This window comes from Festucalex cinctus, chromosome 5 (assembly GCF_051991245.1).
Source record: "Festucalex cinctus isolate MCC-2025b chromosome 5, RoL_Fcin_1.0, whole genome shotgun sequence".
Classification (NCBI taxonomy): Eukaryota; Metazoa; Chordata; class Actinopteri; order Syngnathiformes; family Syngnathidae; genus Festucalex; species Festucalex cinctus.
The window spans coordinates 21,119,974-21,140,739 of NC_135415.1; the positions used below are offsets into that span (position 1 = coordinate 21,119,974).

Consider the following 20,766-nt stretch of genomic DNA (forward strand, 5'->3'; position numbering starts at 1 on the left):
TCGCGTCCCTCATTATCCATAAGCCAGGAAGTGTCCTGCTACTAATGCACAAATACAAATTGATTTGTATCCACTAGGGGTGTAAAATAAGGGAAATATCTTGACATCGTGATATTAAAACTGCCACAATATCATAGTTGTTCCATCTGTTAAAAAAAATCAGATTGATTTCCATTTGTGCAGTTCTAGCACCCCCTGGTGGCTTTTTTTTTTTTTTTTTTAGTGCAGTTTAATTTTTATTAGGGATGTTTTGGCCCTTCTATGTTTAAAATCTACGCTAATTGTCAGATGGGAATGTAATATGCCTGTGAAGCGTGCATTAAGAAGTAAGCGCCTCCATATTGTTATTAGAGATTGTAGGTGGTTTATATGCATTCAGTGCTGTTATGTACAAAAGCACAATATTGTGCTTTTTTTTTGGTATGAGCTCTTTTTAAAAAAAAATAATAATAATATTTTGACCTTTTTTTAAATATCCCCATTCCCAACCTCCCCACAATATCGTGATAATTATCGTATCGTAAGCTGCATATCGTGATAAGATCGTATTGTGATGTCTGGATATCAATACAGCCACACAAACTAACAATCTATATTGAGATTGCACGATGAACTTATTTTAAGTGGGACTTTGCGTGTACAGTGTTATGGTGACCAGCACACACAGGCAACCCCCATTAAAGAGGGGCTCGCATCGACAAATGAAGCATGAGATCGTTTTACAGATGGCTGCCTAATTCCACGAACACTCAAGCCCGATCAATCTAGTGCTCGCTAATTAGCCTGCAAAGAGCTACTCCGCTCTTCTTCACAAAAATGAACAGATTTACTACAAAGGCCAAGGCTAAAGTAATTGCTTCTACACACTGAGAGTGTGTACTGTGTTTCCGTACGACAGAAAAAGCAGTTCCTCAGCGGCGAGCATCTTATTGAGCGATTGAGCGTAGGTGTGAGCTAACCCCTCTTCCCCTGCGGTCGGATAAAAATCAGACAGCCGGGCGGTTGTTTTTGCTGTGATTTATTTCATTTTCATCCTCGGGACCCTTTTATGTGGCGGCAAACAGACGGCGGGTTCATCGGCATCCACAGGTCTGGCCCCGCAGCAGGCTGCTCCTCCATGTGTTAGCCTCCCTCTCGAACCATTAAACACTTCTCGTACGTAAGAAGTGTCTGTTTCCGTCCTGCTTCCCATATGTCTGCGCACATAAATGAAGCTGTACTGCACAGAGAAGCTTCAAAGCACTTGTTGCCACTGTCTTCATTCACCATCATTATACAAATGCTGCCTTATTATTACTATCAATTCACCAAGGGGGATTAAACTGCCAAATTAAGCAGCCGTTCTTTCAAACATGTATTTTAGGAGTGTGACAATATATCGATATTGCGATAAATCGTGATACTTTGTCTCCCGATAGATTATCGATACGCCTACACAAGTATCGCAATATTTGTAGTTAATATGCAGCCACTATAACGGCTCCATTGTTCATTACTTCTGGAGCAATTACTTGGCAGGCCCCTAGGGGGAGCTCCTCATAAGAGTGGCGGAGAAATGTACTGAAGTCTTCAGGCAAAGAAGACTCATGAGCTTACTTTTACTTGTGTAAGACATTTATCTGTCCTGCAACGGACTCAGTTTTGTATATGCTTATATGAAAAATGTGTATTATATCTTCAATTTTAACATTTTAAAACGTGTTTTATGTTTTGACTTTTTAAGAAGACATTTGTATTTTTTTTGTTTGTTTCAGTGATGGTACAAAAAGAAATTATTTTCTCATTGAAAAAACATTAGTTTTTGTCTTGAGTAGTTTTATCCGTAGATTACAGGTATCGTGGATTTATTACCTGACCAATATATCGACAATCGTGGTATTGTCATGAGATAATCGTTGTCGTGAGATAATCGTTATCGTTAGCCTTGTATCGCATATCGTTCTGAAAATAATCGCCTAAGTCATTTTTTCAGATTTTTCAGGAAACACAAAAAATTGAACCTTTTGCATCATGAGGAGATGACCTCGGCAAAAAAAATAGTCTTTTTTTGCAAAACAAATGACTTAGGCAATTTTTTAAAGAGGGTGACGAAATGTTTCTTTGTGAAGTGATATTTTTAGAGACTGTCTGTGACTTGGTTTGGCTCTGTTCCTGCCTTGCCCAGTCCTTTCTTGGCTGGCATGGGACAGCTGAACCCCCTGCCTCAAGTTGTCAAGAAAACAACAAAATATATTGTTGGCCTTGGGACAATGATTTTATGCTACGTGATCTGCCTAGCAACATTTGGCTCTGGCCATTGTAAAAAAATAAAAATAAAAAACAAACAAACAAACAAAAAATCTGTATAATACTAGCTAACTAATGCAGATTTGGCTCACTCAAGGTACTTTTGCAACTGCAACTTTTGCAATTGCAACGTGCAATTGGTGATACACTCAAGCAGCTGACAGATTGCCAGTTAGCAGTATAACTTGACATGAGTGTCTAGACTGCCTATGACACGCAAACTTAACCATCTGACCTATGCAACCACATCATCACCACTTTGATTTCACACATTTAAGTCCCCAAGTGGGTGCCTGGTCCTTGCGTGTTTGTCACCTCATACGTCCAGTAGCCAGCTGGCTGATATGTTCTGAGAGCGGGTGTGGATTTTATGGCGCGGCGTCGTATCAAAGACTTTGCTGTAAAAAATGTTTTACAAGCTCTCGAAGGTGAGATGCCTGCAAAGGGGAAATGCCATCAAAAGCGGCTTCTCTTTTACGGCCTTCTCACTGTAAAGATATTAGATAGATAGCATGTCACTAGATCCTGTAACCAAAGGGAATTGGACACCACCTGTCCTCAAAGCCTCTTCGACGTTAGCTACACCCACACAGGCCAATCACATTACAAGAACTAAATCAAACAGTTTGCCTTTCATTTAATTGTTTGTCACTGCACTGCATTATACTGACAGGTGACTATGTTTTGGTAATAAGCAAAATGTTAAACGTTACGACACCTACAACCATAATAACAAACAAAGGTGTTCAGATCTCCGCCAAGGCTGAACTATTACTAAAAGTCATTGTGTTGTGTTTGTGTTCATTTGTCCAACACAAGCGAACTGGACCATGCAATTTTTGATTCTGGGATTGGGGTGAATGGACTTCAGTCTTGATTCAAATGGCAAAAGGAGGGAAATAATTATCCTTTAATAAATTGTAGGGAAAATGATATTTGTGATTGATATTAGAAGGAGAAGATTGATTGAATTCTGGTGTCTGCCGTTTGCAGAGTAGAGGAATTTCTGATCACTATCAAACAATATGATTCTTTGATACGGGCTGTTTGTTGAGATATAATCAGATGGCATGACCAATCATTATCTAAAAAAACAAAAAAAACAAAAAAAACAAAACAAAGCAGTTCTATTTTGATGTTTTCAATTTTTATTTTTCTTCCCATATTTGCAGGCCTGGCAGCTGTGCCGGCAGTCCATCCATGGAGCGGTACAAAGTCTCCAATGAGTTCCCAGACGACACGCTTAACTTTATCAAGATGCATCCCTTGATGGATGAGGCGGTGCCCTCCATTGCCAACCGGCCCTGGTTCCTCAAGACCATGGTTCGGTAAGTTTTACACACTCCAAAGCCTGTTGTCATCGGAGCCTCTTCAGAGCAGTGCAATAATTAGGTGAAGTGCTACTCTGAGATCGGGCTCATTAAAACGCAGCGGCGCTAACACCACGGGCCAGCTGGTGACCTGTTTTCACTGTTATGAGCTGCACTGTTCTTGTGTTCCCCCCACAAGGTCTCAGTCATGTAATAAAGACACCGTTGATGGTCTGTGTTTCCTTAGTGTAAAGTCAAATGAGGTTCAAATGGTAGCTACGAGCTAGCTAGCTATATGGATGGATGGATGGATGGATGGATAATAATCCCATCTACTATTGGCCCAAATTGTCACTAAACATGCATTAAAGCTGTTTTTTTGTGTTACAATAACTAGCTAAGTACATATCTCGACAAGCTGGCTAGAGAGCTAGCTAGGTAGCTGTGTTAGCCAGATAGATAGATGGATAGATAGATAAATAGATAGATAGATGGGGTCCAGCTTTTCTTTTTTTGTCATTCTAATTGAATTGCTGAAGTACTTGGCAAACCTTGGACAAGCCTCACCGGTGGTAGTAGCACAGAGCAGATGAGCCGCATAAAGAATTCTTCCTGGCTTTTTGCAAGTTATCATCATCCTCATCGCACATCTTGTAGCGGTCTGACCTACATACCGCCACGGCTCAGTTTAGAATACGAACACTTATCGTCAAGGTTAGAACTGCCAGTCTCTTTTCATCAACGCACCGTGATGAAAACACACAGAATTATTTGGTTTTACATAATAACTGTTTTATTTCATTAGAAATTACGCTACAATAAGCAGTGCTTCGCATGCGAGTTCGAGTCAGCGGTTAAAAGCCTTATGTAAGCTGAAAAAATGAGCGTCGTTAAGGCATATGGAGGGAACAGAGCGAGGTCTTTTATGATAGCAGTCAGTTTCTCTTTGTAGAATACTGTTTTTTTATGACCAGGAAGTCAACTGAAAACATGTGAGACACACTCTGGCATCCAATTTTTGGCTCCTGCAACCTCAACTGCCTGAGCACAATGAATCAAATAATTAGACGATACTACAAGGACTCTTCTAGAGATAGGAGCAACAGAACATCCTTCATCCGTCCTTGAAACTGCCTTCTTTCTCTCAAATCAAATCCCACCAACGTCGGCCTTGGCTCCCCACAGATACTTGAATACATCTAAGCCACATTTGCTCTTCAGACTGCACTGACTTACTGTTGATTTGATTAAGAGCTCCAAGCAGTTTAAGAGACATTCAGACCAAATGCATGAATGACCATGTTAAGAGGATGTGACCTTCTTTTAATGAGACAATATTGTAAAGTGAGGTTAACATTCATAGTGCCATAAATTAATTTTCCATCTTGCTATTGTCCGTTTATAGCAGAATGTGCATTGAGTGCACCCGTATGGGAGAGCACACTGATTCGTTAATTGGAGGACCAAAGGTGTGCCATTCTACCAAGGTTTGAATATAGCTGTTATTTTTTTAAGGCCAAGAAAGGGACAAAATACAGTTCCCAGTAGGCACATCATTGGCTAAAAACATAGATATACAGACTATATTTTAGAAGTACTGAAATGATTACTATATGTATGGCCATAAGCGATCAGAAAAGAAGGATAGGTGACTTGGCAACTTCCTTCTTGCACAGGTCGGTGGACGGGCATTTTTAAAAAGTGAAATCAATCGACAAGATTATTCGGGCCCTGCTGTGGCCAACCCTGCTTTCGACTTCTGAGCTGCCTGATGAAAGGCATGCTGATTGATCCTGTGATCTTTGTGCAATGTTGCATGCTTTCATTTTGCTAGTGATAAATTAACCACACGCATCTTGGTGAAAGGGGTCCAGAAGAAAGAGGTGAGAGGTGGAAAACTGTAACTTTTATTCCCTGCTGTTGCTCTTCATCGCCATCTGTTACTCGTACAGAGTAAACATAAAGCTTTGCTGGTGCGGAAGACGACTATGTCCTTGATTAAAGCTTGTTGCACGTCGAGTAACACAACCAAGACAGGACTGAAATGGACCATCATGAAAAAAAGCAGTTAGATACTCTTCATTACACATGAGCAATGGAAAAAAATATGACCCCGTTTTGGGTTTTGAGGCTCCACATAGTTTTCTCTACTGTTTTATTTTTTTTATTCAATGACAAAGAATGGTGAGATTGCCAAGGAAGATGCGAATAGCCACAAAGAAGAGGAAATGATTGACACTAAGGACAGAGTGTGGATATTTTGACAGCCTGTTGGCAGGTTTTCTAAGTGACCAAAGGTCGATTAGTTGGCAAACCCTGCACACTGCTCGACAGTCCAATTGGATTCTGCCGGATTCTGCTCCGTTTGCAGTTTGCAGTTTGAGAGTATTTTAAGAAATAACCACAAATATAACAAAGGGTTACATAAAGGTGGAACATAATGGTCACGTAAAGCCCGTATCCCACTGAAGGACGGTTGGGAAGCGAGAGAATGTTAATTTCACTCAAGGTCATAACGTTACTTAAACGTTCTCTAAGAATCAGTTTAATGGTTCTTTAAACCGTCTTAATGGACTTTCTTGAACATGTTAAAAATTTCTTTGCGACCATTAAGGACCATTAAGAACTATTAAAACTGTGTTTATTGTCACAAATGTTCGCCCCTCAGTGAAATAGGGGCTTAATTTATCTTTATTAAGGTAAAAGTTTCACACACTCTTCCATGCACCAAACCTGCTTACATTATTGTGGCCATCAGGACAAGAGTTTGCTCACATGGTTTGCTGTGATTTGGCTTGCCTGGATTTTCCACCATGTGACTAGAAAACGAATGACATTTACTGATTGAGACCAGAGAAATTGAACTGAGTGTTTGTGTTTCAGCTATCGCCTGACACGCATTGTGGTGGACAGTGAAGCGGGCCCCCATAAGAACCACACTGTGGTCTTCCTGGGATCTGAGAAAGGCATCATCCTCAAGTTCCTGGCTAAGATGAACAACGGCTTCCTAAACGACAGCTTGTTCCTGGAGGAGCTCAACGTCTACAATCCTGACAAGTATGTTTCCTTTCTATGTATTTCTACCGCAGAGTTATTAAGACATTAAGCTTATAATATGGAATTACACAAACCCGTGAATGTTGTTGTTCCTATTTCATATACAACCAGCCCCAATATCCTACACCCCCGACCCAACTTCTGCAGTAGGTCCAGCCAAGCAGATGGCTGCTCTATCATTTGAAAAAGACTTTTATCAGGTTACACTCGACCCAACCGCAGATCCTAAATTAAAGACATCAAGCCTGAGGCTCTGGATAACGTAGTTCTGCGGTCGGAGACCACAGTAGAACCCAGCTCCTCCAAAACTCATGGCTGATTAAAGGAAACACACATGCGCACGCTCACATTGAGGTCTGTGTTTGTCTTCAGAGCCAGCCCGGTGAGCTCGTCTAATACATGACAAGGCTGCCAGTTCCTGCACAGATGTGTGTGTGTGTGTGTGTATTGAGTGAAGAGTCATTGTGAATTTGGCATATAAAAATCAACGCCAGCCACATTTCTGACACTGCCAAGGCAAATGTTTAGTGGTGGGGTAATGGACGAGGGTGAATGAGCAGCAGTAACAACAGAGTGGGGGAGAAATAACAGTGTTGAAGATCAGAGAGGTCATGGAAGGAATAGACTATGGTGTTGTCTTGGGATGCAGCTTTGCTGAACTCATTCACTCCCAGACATTTTCACTGAAGAACTCACTTCGCTCCCTGCTGTTTTACTGGATTTTTCAGATTTTGTAAGGCCCACAGAATATTGTGTTCTATTGCTATAACATGGAACCTACCAAAAGAAAGATTAGAGTCTCTTCTTTCATCAGGAAAAAATAGTATATTTCTATCTGTTTCCGTTTTGCAGCAATTAGCATTAGAATATAGCTAAGTTTCATCGTTATTCACAAATCTGTTTAAAACTGGGGAAAACAGCTTGTTTCAACATGGCCCTGGTTGAGCTCTTATACTCTGCTGCCACTTGCTGGCCATTTTTTGTAATAACAATCATTGCTTCAACCATTCTCTTCAGTTCAGAGGCTGCATTAAAGCCTTCTGTATTCTCTAGCGTAAAAAACAAACAAAAAAAAACAAGTAAACATATAAATACGTTTTTGGGACACTGGTAATATTTAAAATAGAACATATTTATATGTTTTTCGGTAAACTTTTTTCATACTTTTGAAAAAATAAACTCAACAGTCCACATATTTGTAGGCTGTCAAGTAAATGATGACCATCCATCCAGTTTCATAACCGCTTACTCCTCACAAGGGTCACGGGGTGCTGGAGCCTATTCCATCTGTCTTTGGGATGCAGGCGGGGTACACCCTGAACTGATTGCCAGCCAATCGCAGGTAAATGATAACCTTTTAGCCAATCAACAGCCTGAAGAAAGCAATTGCTTGCAAAGTAATCTTTCTCTCTTTAAGTCCAGTCACCCTGGCAATAATTTTCCAAAAACACTTTTCAGTGGTCTCAAGCTGAGTCTGCAAGTAGACAAAAGGCCACATTACATAGAAAAATATATGCTTGTAAAAATACCCATGTCTGTGCAGACATGGTATTAGACAGCTGAGACCGGGGGGGGGGGAGGAGTCGCGTGGACTTGACAGGGGCGGCTTTCAAGGTCGCCGCCGTTTGTTTCCCAACATACTGCGGCCATGTGACGGGCCTTATGGAGGGGATGAAGGGCACAGCCCTGCCTCCTTCTCCTCTCTCCTTCCTGTATCGCCCTCTTTCTCTCACCACGCCGCTCCCCGGCTAGCTGAGCAGCGGTCGGCCGTCGGCCATCTGGCATCACTCGAGTACAGTAAGTGACTTTGCCCGCATTCTACCCTCTGGCTGGCGTTAGCTGGATCAGCACGCGGGCCCGATTGCTGAGCATTACCCAGTGTAGATGGACTCTAAGCTCTAATTGAGAATGTTAATGCGCCACCGAAGCACTGCGAAGGGGGAGGATTAATCCCGGGGATGGGGAGAGGAAAGGATGGAGAGAAGGATAGAAAGAAAGATGCCGGGCACGCCCAAAGGGATTACAGTGCGCTCCTATGGGGCCACACGGACAAAGACTGGCCGGGGACAGAGGAAGTGGGAGGTGGGGGAAGTGGATTGTGTTAGTGGGTTTTACACTCAAGTGCGGTGTTACTGCTGACTGCTCACCCAGGCCATCTGTTGGATCGGGATCACTTTGTTCTTTATCTCACTAACTCCCACTCTGCCTCTGACCTCATCGTCTTCATTCCAGCGTTATCTTATCAACCTCTGCCTCGTCTTAATCGCACCCACTTTTTTTTTTTTTATCTCATAAATGAGCAGTCAAATCTTGTTTTGTCACTTAACAAACTTGTCTCTGGTCTTTAAAGACCCTGTGAAGTTAATTCTTGTTTTCTAATTTGATTATGCACGTTTGAAGACAATTACTGAAAACAAGAACTATAGTACCGGTACTCCATTGTGGGGATTTTTTTTTTTTTTACAGTCACACTTCCTCCGCTTCATCAGAACATGAGTGACTTTGTTGGGATCAGTTGTTATTTTTCCTCAATTATTAGTATTTGTCCTCTGGCGTGGCGACTTTCGAGCACCTCGTTGCCGGTCCTGAGCAATATTGTTTGGGATTTTTCATTCATTATAGTTGTTTTTTATTTCATACTGACTTTTTTTTTTTTTTAATTCAGTTAGTTGTAATTTATTTTTAGAGCTGGCATGTTAGGGTTTTTCGTTTGGTTTGTTTTTTGTTTTTTTCCATTTTGAAAATATTACATTTTTCATTTAGTTTTAATAGTTTTAGTTTTATATAGACTATTTAAATATATATATATATATATATATATATATATATATATATATATATATAAATTGAGTGATTGCTTGTCTCCCATTTGTCAAAAGCTAACTCAACTTTATTTTGCATTTTTGGAACAAAAAATAATTTTGAAATAATTATCTCTTAGAAAGAATCCATCTTTTTTTTTTCTTTTTTTTTACCCACTGGGCTGTCTTTCAAAGCAGAAGAAAAATGTTTTTGAAACACATGCTGGGTAGGTGGGGGTTAGGCATAGCCTAAATCAAATCAAATCGACCGAGAATTGCTTGACTTTTCAAAATTTTGGATTTTGAATTTTTTATACTTGGCAGTGCTTTTAATCATTTGAATTTGGCAGGGTTAACACCTAGAGTTAACAGCGATCTGGATCGGACTAATGTCGTAAATTGCCCAATCGATCAATGACATCAATGATCGGCTCAGAGAAAAAAGACATTACGTTATTTTTATTTATTTGCCCATACATTTCAATTGGCATCAACTATACGTGGGTTTCCGCCTCCCAGTTCTGAGGACCCCCGGTTCGAGTCCAGGCTCCGGCCTTCCTGACTGCAGTTTGCATGTTCTCCCCGTGCCAGCGTGGGTCTTCTCCGGGTACTCCGGTCTCCTCCCACATTCCAAAGACATATGGCAGGTTAATTGAGCGCTCCGAATTGTCCCTAGGTGTGCTTGTGAGTGTGGATGGTTGTCCGTCTCTGTGTGCCCTGCGATTGGCTGGCAACCAGTCCAGGGTGTCCCCCGCCTACTGCCCAGAGCCAGCTGACATAGGCGCCAGCACCCCCCGCGACCCTTGTGAGGAATAAGCGGTCAAGAAAATGGATGGTTGGATGGATGGATGGATAGATATACGTGGGTTTTCTCTCTTCTTGAGTCAGTCCCTTTCCCCAGCAAATGGCGGTGGCCTACTGTAGCGTAAATCTAAAATATAAATCGATATATTGCTCCATCTTGTGATTAAATCACTGATTATCATCATTGTTTTTTTTTTAAACTCGTTGCTCGCTGATTGTGATCAGCTGAAAATTCCTGGTCGTGTAAAGCCTATTACTCTTACGAGACACATTTATTTTCCTCATCCTGATTCCTTACCGTCATCTGCTGTTTGCGGTCCTTCCTCTAGGTGCAGCATAGACGGCGTGGAGGACAAGCGCATCGTCAGCATACAGCTCGACGCCAGGGGTCATGCCCTGTGGGTGGCGTTCACTTCCTGTGTGGTTAAAGTGCCTCTGTCTCGCTGCGAAAGACACGGAAGATGCAAGAAGTGGGTTCAATAGCTACGACAACCCAATAGATTCTTTATATTTGAAAGCTGAAAAAACAAACTATGGTTTCAAGTGCTGCAGAGATGAATGTCTTTTGTGTGTCACCCAGGTCCTGTATCGCCTCCAGGGACCCTTACTGCGGTTGGGTGTCGGAAGGAGCATGCAGACAAGTGATTGACACCAAGTAAGTCACTGAGGTCAAAGCGTTTAATAAGCTATGGATGAGAGGGACCAAGGGTTCATGTTTAGCACTAGTTCTTGGTTCAGCTTGGATCTTGTCAGTACTGTCACTTTTTTCATTGGCAAAACCTGGTTCTACTTGGTACGATATGATTTTATCTAATTGTGCCCTGCATGTGAACCAGATTAGGTCTCACTGAAAGCCAGCTGGGATAGGCTACAGCTTTCAGGATTTTTTAGGTGACTTGAATTTGATGCAGCTTTCAGCGCGGTTTGAAAAACAAGCGACTACTTGAGCAGAATCCGGGGAGGTCATTAACTCAGCGGTCCACTTTAACTCTCATGAATCAATCCCAAATTCTTGAAACAAATCTGACCTTATTAAAATTGATGGTTGTATCATGAATGTTTTGTATTCATAAATTATTCAGGAGTCTTGCAACGAAAGTAGGTTGAAGATTTTGGAAAATTGATCTGCCTGGGGTTAACTCCATCTCGCGCCCAGTGCCAGCTGGGATTTGCTCCAGCTCCTCGCAAGTGGTGCATGTAATAGATGGATGGAAATCATTTAAAATTAATATGAGATAGAAAGTTATAGTTGGAATGAACACTTGGGCCGTCAACTTCCTTTACTTCCAATTTAGGTTAACAAGTATTTTGGTCCAGTGAATTTGAATGCAATCCTTGCTGTATTGAAAGTCCATACAAGCGTTTTACAAGTTTTCCAATCCAGCGTTCCACCTTCTTTGTAATGCCTGGTAGCCTTCATCTCTGGATTTGACGTGTCTGTGAGCTTTCTAATTTTATGGTGTGTAAGTGCAATTTCCCTCAGCTGCAAAGGCTATTGGAGGGCCGAATGGAAGGAAAGTGCTGTCCGCCGCCCGGCCAGGGGTTTGGCTGCTTAGCCCGAGCAACACTTGATGGTCACGCTCACTGTAATTTTGTGGTGGTAGCTGGGACACAGAGCCCGATTATACTCTCCGAGCAAACAGCATATTGAAGCTTTGTGGTGGGAAAAAACTTTTTACACATGAAGTCACAACAAAAGGATCGGCGCTCCATTGGTTATTTGACATTGACTGAATGCGATCCCTGTGCTGCAAAATGATGCGCCTGATGTGCCAATGTTACCGAAGTCGCACCCATGCTGCTGTAATTCTTGCCAAGCCGAGCTAGCGGAGAGCTCTGATTGAAGGAGCCGACGCTGGGCTAGCAAACGCGCTTATCTCCTCTGCAATATGTCTATGGAAACAAGAGACAGCTGTGAAAAGACAATGTTGCTGTTTATTTGCAAGGCTGGAAACAAAGCAGGTGATGAAACGTCACAGAAACCTGCTGCAATACGAATACTCGGCCCTTTGCTTCACACTAGAAAGCCGCATCTCTGCCTCCAGCAGTTTTTGGTGGCAACAAAACATTATGGGGATGAAAACACAACCGAACATGTGAAACACAGTTGGAATATCCCGGCTTTTCTTAAAGGCACAAACTTCATGGCTCCCTGCTGAAAAATGTCAGTCAGGTGCAAGACTTCAGCCTCCGGTGTGAATGCGCTGTTTGTTTGATGCGTACAACAGAGGCCACCAACACCAACAAGCGGTCTTTGCTGTGTACATGTGTCATCACATTCCGTCTCTGACCATAGAAAGGTTTCTCCAGCATGACGGCACTTTTTTTTTAAGCAGCAGATCTCAAAATACAGCAAATTTTTACTAATTATATTGCAATGTCTTTTCTACAAAAAATAAATGCTTTTAATTTCTTTTGATAGTAGACTACTTACGTGCATTTACAGTATTTCCCCACATTTTATGGCTCTTTTGCACATGTCCTCTTCTTTCTACCTTCATCTGGCTTTTGTGTTAGTGAGACCACGTTGCCATATCTCTAATACAAGCAGCTTGGACTTTCCTGAACTGCTTCAATATTCTTGTTATCTCAGATCTCGACAAATCTGCACATTAAGTTTTGCACTGCCAAGCACAAGTTGTGGCAGAATTTGTTTGGCCAGGCACGAATGAATAAATTGCATGTTCTTTCAATGAAGTCTTTGCATGCCAACTGGTATGAATAATTAACGTTACTACGCTTGATATAATGCCTGCCCTTCACGGCCAAATTCCTTCCTGTGCTACTACGACGGATCTCACATTATAATCGCATGTGAGTCAAGCAACCCAGTGGCTGCCTCCTCTAATGTACAGTGCAAGTTTGATTTAAATATGCATGATCGTAACCCTCAGCTGAACTGTCTGTGGTGTCAATCTCCATCACGCTCTTGTGCCTTTGCCATGACGAAGCCTCTACGGGACAAATGGACAGTTCATGAGCAATGCGTCACTGATAGACTGCAGTGTAGCTATATGATGAATGCTCAGAATGTTAATTAACAGGGAAAAGTTGTGTAATGTGAACCATTTTGTCTTTAATATTGATTTGAATAGGAGTTTCGGGTTCCAGTGTTTTGCTTTAGGGATAATTGATGTAGTGGTGTAGAAGATTCTTTTGATGATTAAAAATAAATAAATAAATAAATAAATAAATAAAAAGTAGCGATCTATTGAAAAATTAATCCAAAAATTACATTCCTAATCTTTAATCTCCTATTTTTGGAGTTATTTATATAACCGTGTTCCTACCTGTACCTCCTTCTTTAATGGCCGTGTGAGACAGCAAAATGCTTCGGCCCCAAGCCACTGAGGAAACAGCAAAGTGTTATGGCCCGACAACCTCTGCCTAGCAACAAGCTGCTGTGCAACTATGTTTTTTTTTTTTTTTCCTCTCCATAAAACGCCACTGTTCAAGTAAAACCCTTGTGAGCATGATGAAATATGTGGTGCTTTATTTTATATATACATATATATATATATATACATATATATATATATATATATATATATATATATATATATATATATATATATATATATATATATATACATATATATATATATATATATATATATATATATATATTTTTTTTTTTTATTGAGCTTTGGGTCAGCATCTTTTCAGTATGTGACAATTCTGAAAAACTGTACATAAACTTGATGATTATTGTAATTAAGCAAGCATGTATGCATCTAGAGTATTACCCAATTGTTTTAAATTTTATTTTATCCAAAAACATAACAAAATGTAATTTCTATGTTTTTCAGTTTTAAACAAAACTCAGATAATTTTTTTTTTTTTTCCCTTACTTTTTTCTTTTTGTTGGGGGGCAGTGGTTTAATGAATGTGTCCAATAAATTCTGCCTAGCAACAAGTGGCCTCACAAATTTGTTGTTGTGTTTTGTCTTCCCATATAAAACCAGCACTCCCGTCCAATAAAAACCCTTAAGAAAACACCATTTGGCACATATGCTTAGAGGGGGTCAGAGTTTACAGCAACTGTGAGGAAATCTGGTGCTTAAAAAAAAACGCTGGCAATGCTCTCAAGCTGAGAAATGCTGCTGCTGACTGAATTATTGTTGTGGTTTGAAAGGGTGAATAGGAATTTCCATGAATTGACAGTTATAGTGAAAGTCTGTTTGTTATCATCCGTAAATCTTGTCCTAGTTTTCCTTGTAAGGTTTTCATGTCTTCTCAAACGGGACCGGGTTGGTTATGGGATTGGGGGGGCAGCAGGCGAATCTTCATGCAGTAATTGTAAGCAGAGGCGAGTGAGGAAGATGAGAGGGCGGCAGGAGGATTGTGAGAAGCTGTCATGCGTGACTGTGATCCTGCTTGACAGTTGGTCCGCTCTGTTTCACAGATCTCCTGCCTGCTTGGTGGTCTTTCAGGCTGAAAACAGGTCTCTGTGCAGATTGTAGCAGAAAATAGCATCTCCAAAAACCTTGCCCCCCCCCCCCAAAAACCACCCAACTCAACCCTTTCCTTCACCCCGTCAGTGTCATGTGATGGCTCTCAGGGCTCGGCTACACCTCAGCGCACCGCCTTCGGCCCATGTGATTAGGACTCATATCTGGACAGATTGTGGTATAGAAGAGAAAGTAAAGTAGCTGAAAGCTATACTTGGGCAAAAGTATCTTAACATAACTTTGGTTTAAAAAAAAAAAAAAAAAAAAAAGTAAATGTCACCTTGTAGAATATTAGTTGAGAAAAAGTCTCAAATATCTACACAGTAAATTCTACAGAGTAAATTTTACTCTAAACAGAGTCTATTTGGTCCCACTCTAAATAGAGTAAAGTTTACACTTGAGAGTAAAATTTTACTCAATTGTGACTCAATTTTACTGTTTTTTTTTCTTTTTAAAGTTATACAAAGGTTGAGGAACGAACTTGCAACCTTCAATTTGGGAGACTTCCACTCTACCACCTGAGCTATGCCACTCCTACTGTTTGCTTATATCCAAAAGCAGATTTTTGGAGTTACGAAAATTCCTGCTGAGCGATATACTATCAGTCAGTAGGAGCTGCACAGCCCAGGAAGTAGATTGGCTGTCTACAAACTTGAAGTTGTGGATTTCTTCCTCAACCCTTGAGTGACTTTTTTTTAATTTTATTATTCTCTTCAAAGTGTAAATTTTATTCTGTTCAGAGTGAGACCAAATAGACTCTGTTTAGAGTAAAATTTACTCTGGAGAATTTACTCTGTGATATCAAATGTACTTCCAAATTGGAAGTTAAAGTGAAGTTTAATGCCAATAAAAATATGGATCTTTGTTTTGAGCCTGAGCTCTGCTCAAAATATAAATAGGTAAAGTACAGATGTGTTAAAATTCTACTAAAGTACACTAGCAATTTATTTGTACCCCTTTAAATTTGAGATGGGAAAGAGGGGAAATGTGTCATGGAAAAATCAGAAGAAAACAAATCAGTTCTGTGCCAATTATGGATTTTAGTGAGCCTACATGCTTCCTTCGTTATAACCCTTGTCTTGAGACCTTCAAGGTTCCTGCTAGGTGTTCTTTGATGGCTCTCCAGTTAAAGGCCTCCCGCAGGCTTCGCCGAAGGATTCTTTCGAAATCCGCCTCGTTGGAGGGATGCTTTTGTTGTTGTTTTCCCGAAGCGATGCGACTCGGTTCGCACCGGCTCTTGGCCCGCTTCCCATTGCTGACCATGATGTCTCTGTTCCCTGCAGATCCGCCTTTGAGCAGGACGTGGAGCATGGTAACACAGATGGCCTGGGAGACTGCCAAAGTAAGCAGGCCCTTTTTCGCTCTCTCGCATCTTTCCTTTTTTACGACCGTAGTCATCCCGTAATACACACACGCGCTGTATGCTAACTCACCCTCTCTCCTCTGTTTCCGTCTTCGCTGCCGTCACCTATTTTCCCTCCGCCCATCTGTTCCGCCCTCACAATCCTCTCTTTCAGCATCTTCCATCCATCTGCCCCATTCTCGTCCCACACTGCACTCCCTCTCTGCGTCTTTACTCCCCTCGGTCAGTCGAGTTCTGTGCCCTGTGGCGCAAAGACTGTCTTCCTTCTTGCACACTGTCACACAAACATTCATTGCCTCGGTAGGAAAAAAGGATTTTGCTTATGTATGCGCTCATTTGGTAAGACAAAAACAGGGCACAGAACTCTCAACCCAATTAGCCAGCCTCAACATCGTTATACAATGGGGGGAAGAATCATTCATTGTATATTCAACAGTTTCCTTTCTAGATTAGCTTCAATTGCCAGCCTTGATGTACTTTGCTATTTTAATGTGGTCTCGTTAGATTTCAGTCGTCATTTATCCTCAAAGTAAAGCACTATATTAGGTTCATAGCTGGATATCTTTCCAATAACATGAGCCTCATTGGACGTGAGCAAGCTTATTACCTACCCGCAGCGCACACTGCGAAAAAAAAAAAAAAATGTCTCACCACAAAACACTCCACAAACATGGTGGACATTGTGGCATATTTTGATGTAATTTTAAGGTGGTTAAGCTTGTTTTTTGAACAGGCTGTGAGCGAGGCCCCATATTTGGTAACGCAAGTGTGTGTTCACTGATTTGCCCCCGCTAATCAAGGAAGAAAATTGTGATACACTGGCCGTCCTGCGATACAACTGACTCCGTTAACAAGTTTTTTTCCCCTAACTCAACTCACTTCACAGCAAGCAGCAGTTTGGCGTTTAGCGAACAAGTCTTCCAAAAAGATAGCTCAACCTGAAGTTAACTAAACATTACTAAACATTAATCAGAATTACATGCTGCATCTTTTAAACAATCACATACCTTTACCTTCTAAAAGTCTGTTTAGCTTAATGGTTACAACCAGTTGCAAAACGTAATACATGGGCAAACGAAGCGCATCTGCGTTTCAGTGTTACTTTAAGCAACAGATATTTGAACACAAACAGTGCAATATATGCTGACAAACAATATACTCTCATTAATTTGTCCTCTGTGACTCCAATTAACTGAGCCAGTTGCGAAACTCTTCTTTGTGTGGCTATCTTTATCTGTATGATATTGCCCCCAGGCGGCATAGTTGCTCACAATGTACATTGAATTGAAGCAAAACATCAAAATCAAAATAATTATGTAATTTCCAATAAACAATTTTCAATAAAAATTTAAAAATCTCACAAAAATGTATGTATGTTTGAAATTCCAAGTAATTCAGTAAAATAATAAATTATAATCCAATTAAAAAATTTTTTAAAAATGTGGACACATTATGGGTTCATTAACTTTTATTTCATGCAATTAAAACAAATTCAATTCCAATTCAGGTGAAGTAAAATGACTGATTTTTTCTATAAATTTAAACGCGTTCGTCGTGTAGTGAATGTGAAGCTTCTTCACGACATGCGATAACATTCTTTTTCTTTTATCTTTTCTTCTCCTTTCAGATACCTTCGTGGCACTGAATGGTAAGTACACCACATTTACCGTAAAAAGGCAATCAAATGAACGAGAGCAACATTTTATCTCGTGCACTGTTTGAATCGGGCCACACCTCTTCATCTCCTCGATGAATTGTTCCCTCTCAAGGAAATGAAAACTCCTCCCACCTGTAAAGACGGGTTATTAACGACCGCGTGTTTAACTGAATTTATGTCATTCCTTCTTTTTGATAGACGTTCCTTCCAGTTATAAAGGTAATGAAACGCTCAATCATGGCCGCTCCATTTCACCCCTCCCCCCTGCCCTCCAACCCGTAGCGGCCCTCCTCACGCAGCCCTCCACCTGTGGTCCCGTTAAAGGAATTAGAAATAGGAACACCTTTAATCGGGATTCTGAATTTTATTAACTCTATTAGACCCTGTCATCCTCTATGTTAACACCCCCTCCCGCTCCCCTCGATCCCCTCTACAATTGCATCGATTAGCCCTGACCTTTTCTGCACTAATTGGATGGATCTGGTTGCTGATGGTTTACAAATGCCGCACTTGAGGAACACGACGGGCGTCAACAGAGAGGCGGAAAGACTTGGATTAGCTCTGATTAAATTCAAAAGTAAACTAATCAAACTGACATGCAAAAAAAGTGAACTTCTTTAGCAAAAAAAAAAAAAAAAAAAAAAAAAAAAAAAAAAGCTCCTCTCCAGATCTTACATCCATTATTTCATTATTGTCCATTTTGAAAGGAGTGCATTAGCCCCAGTATACTCCAACCACTATTATGGTGTCATGTTGTTACTGACACTAGCAGCGAGGTAGTAATCTAACAGAAATTCTTATGTATTATATCAGTAATTATCAAACATTTTAATGAATGAATGAATGAAAAATGTATTGGGTTCATTGACACGATAAATTAAACCATATTACACCATCTACTACCTCAAAAAATACTCTTATGTGCCATCCATACAAAAATGCCACAGTAAATTCATAAAAATGATGACGATCTTGTCTAGAAGAACTGACAAATCGACTTTCTCAGTGTGAAATCTGGACCTATTTTGTTGAGCGCAATACTATTTTTCTCAATTTGATTATTTCAACAGGTGGAACCACAGGTTAATTGTATCTTTTTCAGTCGAGTAGTGGAATAATTGTTCTACCTGTTATTATACAAATAGAATTTCGGTAAATAACATAAATAGAAATAATTTGTTTCAGCATCATCTGTTGCCACAACAAACCTTATTTATTTATTTATTTATGTATTTAAACAGTACAGGCAATGTTTTAAATCACATTTTAACATTCTTAACTCAACCACAGATGGTGCAAAAAATAAATAAATAAAAAATATTTAATCCAACTCAACATTCAAAGTGTAAGTGCAAAAAAAGTATTTGATTGGACCTAAACGGTCAAAATATTAGGTAGGGGTGTGCCATCTAAGGCACCCCACGATTCGATTTGATTACGATTAAGAGTGCTACGATACGATTATTGAACGATTTTCACGTTACTAATGATCATCACGTTTATCATAATTTTCAGTGCATTTTTTCCCCCCGATTTTTTTTTCTTACTTTGTGGCTATTTCATATTTTTAAGGTATATTTGTCAGTATTCATTAATTAAAGTAGCCAAACCAATTTATGTCCATGACTTTTTATTTCCAATCACCAAATGATCCAACCGGAAGGATGTAAACGATGCCCATACAACACAAAGCTGCCCTTAAGCTGCTCTTTTTCACAAGAAGGTGCAAAAACAATTGTTTCGAAGGCAGTACTTTTCAAAAATAGATTTCTCTATTACAATAAAATTAGATTTACTCTGGTGGAATAAATTCTACATTTTCTGGAGAATATTAAACATAAAGTGCCTAAATAAATAAGACTTCTTTGAACCAAAATACTTTTGTGTTTTCACAGATTTCTGTACTTTTAAGAGTGGTAGTGTTACGTCATAAAATTTTTATGGAAAATAATCATTTTTCAACATTTATGAATAGTAATCTAATCGTCACGTGCCAAACCTCGATGGATCTAATAATCGATGTATTGGCACACCCCTAATATTAGGATATGTCCGTGTCGTATAACAGTCAGATCCATTCAAACAAGACAATGCAAATGTTGAATTCCTTCCTGCCTTCAATCCCTTGGCAATCCCTCCCTTCAGTGTGGCTGAACCCCCAATGTGATCTTCCCTGTTTTTGGACATTCAGGGTCATGGAAAATAAATCTACGCCCATAAACACATGCATCCACGTAGAAACACACAAACACGCAACCCCTTCTCTCAGTGGCTGCGGGAGTTTAATATGGCATTGAAGATAAATAAATGCCTCCTCTCCACTCTCCCCTTCTTTACTCCAGACTAGAGATCGTCGCCTGGTTTTTAATCTGTAGCTAGTGAAAAAGAGAGAGGCTGCGCATCCTTCGGCAATTTACGGCTCCCCCTACCCTGATCCACCGAAAGCTCTCAGGCGCTCGCTCTCTCTCTCTCTCTCTGTATGTGTGTCATCTGCCTGAATTGCACTTCCCCTGGCGGTGAGGGAATGAATTATAAAATAGGCCTGTCACACTAATCTCTCAGCCTTGGGCCGATAGTTAAATAAATCATTTTAATGATTGCCACGCCGCACGGAGGAAGAAGACGAGGAGGTTCTGGATGGTGTCGACAGGGTGTGTGCTAGTTTACCGGCAGCTTCAGTGGCATCCCACCCAACCACCCTTCACCCCCCCCCGTCTTTAAACACAAGCATAAACACATAGTGCGCCTACATGCACCGCTGTCACCTCCGTGGTAAAAAAAAAATCAGTGAGCTGAGCCCCACAAAGGCTTCATTCTATTAAGGGAAATGTGAGGCCGGTGCCAAATTGAGAAGGACGGTTTAAGTGGGCACGTCACATGCTAATGTGATTAGGTTGCTTTGAAAACAAGCTGCAGAAAGCTCCGCTATGTGATACATATTCATGCTTGTGAATAGAAGGAGCCTTCAGTTACCTGCTTCTTCTGTGTGCCTTAAATTTGATACATTTTTAAACTTATTAATGTATTAAAAGATCTG

At 40.5% G+C, this 20,766-nt stretch overlaps 1 protein-coding gene across 3 annotated transcripts in view; it reads left to right on the plus strand.

Moving 5' to 3' along the window:
- The window catches only part of sema6a (sema domain, transmembrane domain (TM), and cytoplasmic domain, (semaphorin) 6A), a 132,404-nt gene that overhangs the window by 90,784 nt on the left and 20,854 nt on the right, over positions 1-20,766 (plus strand). For 2 of the 3 annotated variants that reach the window (XM_077520742.1, XM_077520743.1), the window contains exons 12-17: positions 3,459-3,614; positions 6,480-6,653; positions 10,588-10,728; positions 10,839-10,913; positions 15,993-16,051; positions 17,700-17,720. In XM_077520742.1, coding sequence (XP_077376868.1) covers positions 3,459-3,614; positions 6,480-6,653; positions 10,588-10,728; positions 10,839-10,913; positions 15,993-16,051; positions 17,700-17,720 — 626 coding nt within the window. Of the gene's footprint in view, positions 1-3,458; positions 3,615-6,479; positions 6,654-10,587; positions 10,729-10,838; positions 10,914-15,992; positions 16,052-17,699; positions 17,721-17,927; positions 17,949-20,766 lie in introns of all 3 variants that reach the window. The other variant, XM_077520741.1, reaches the window with a different exon arrangement.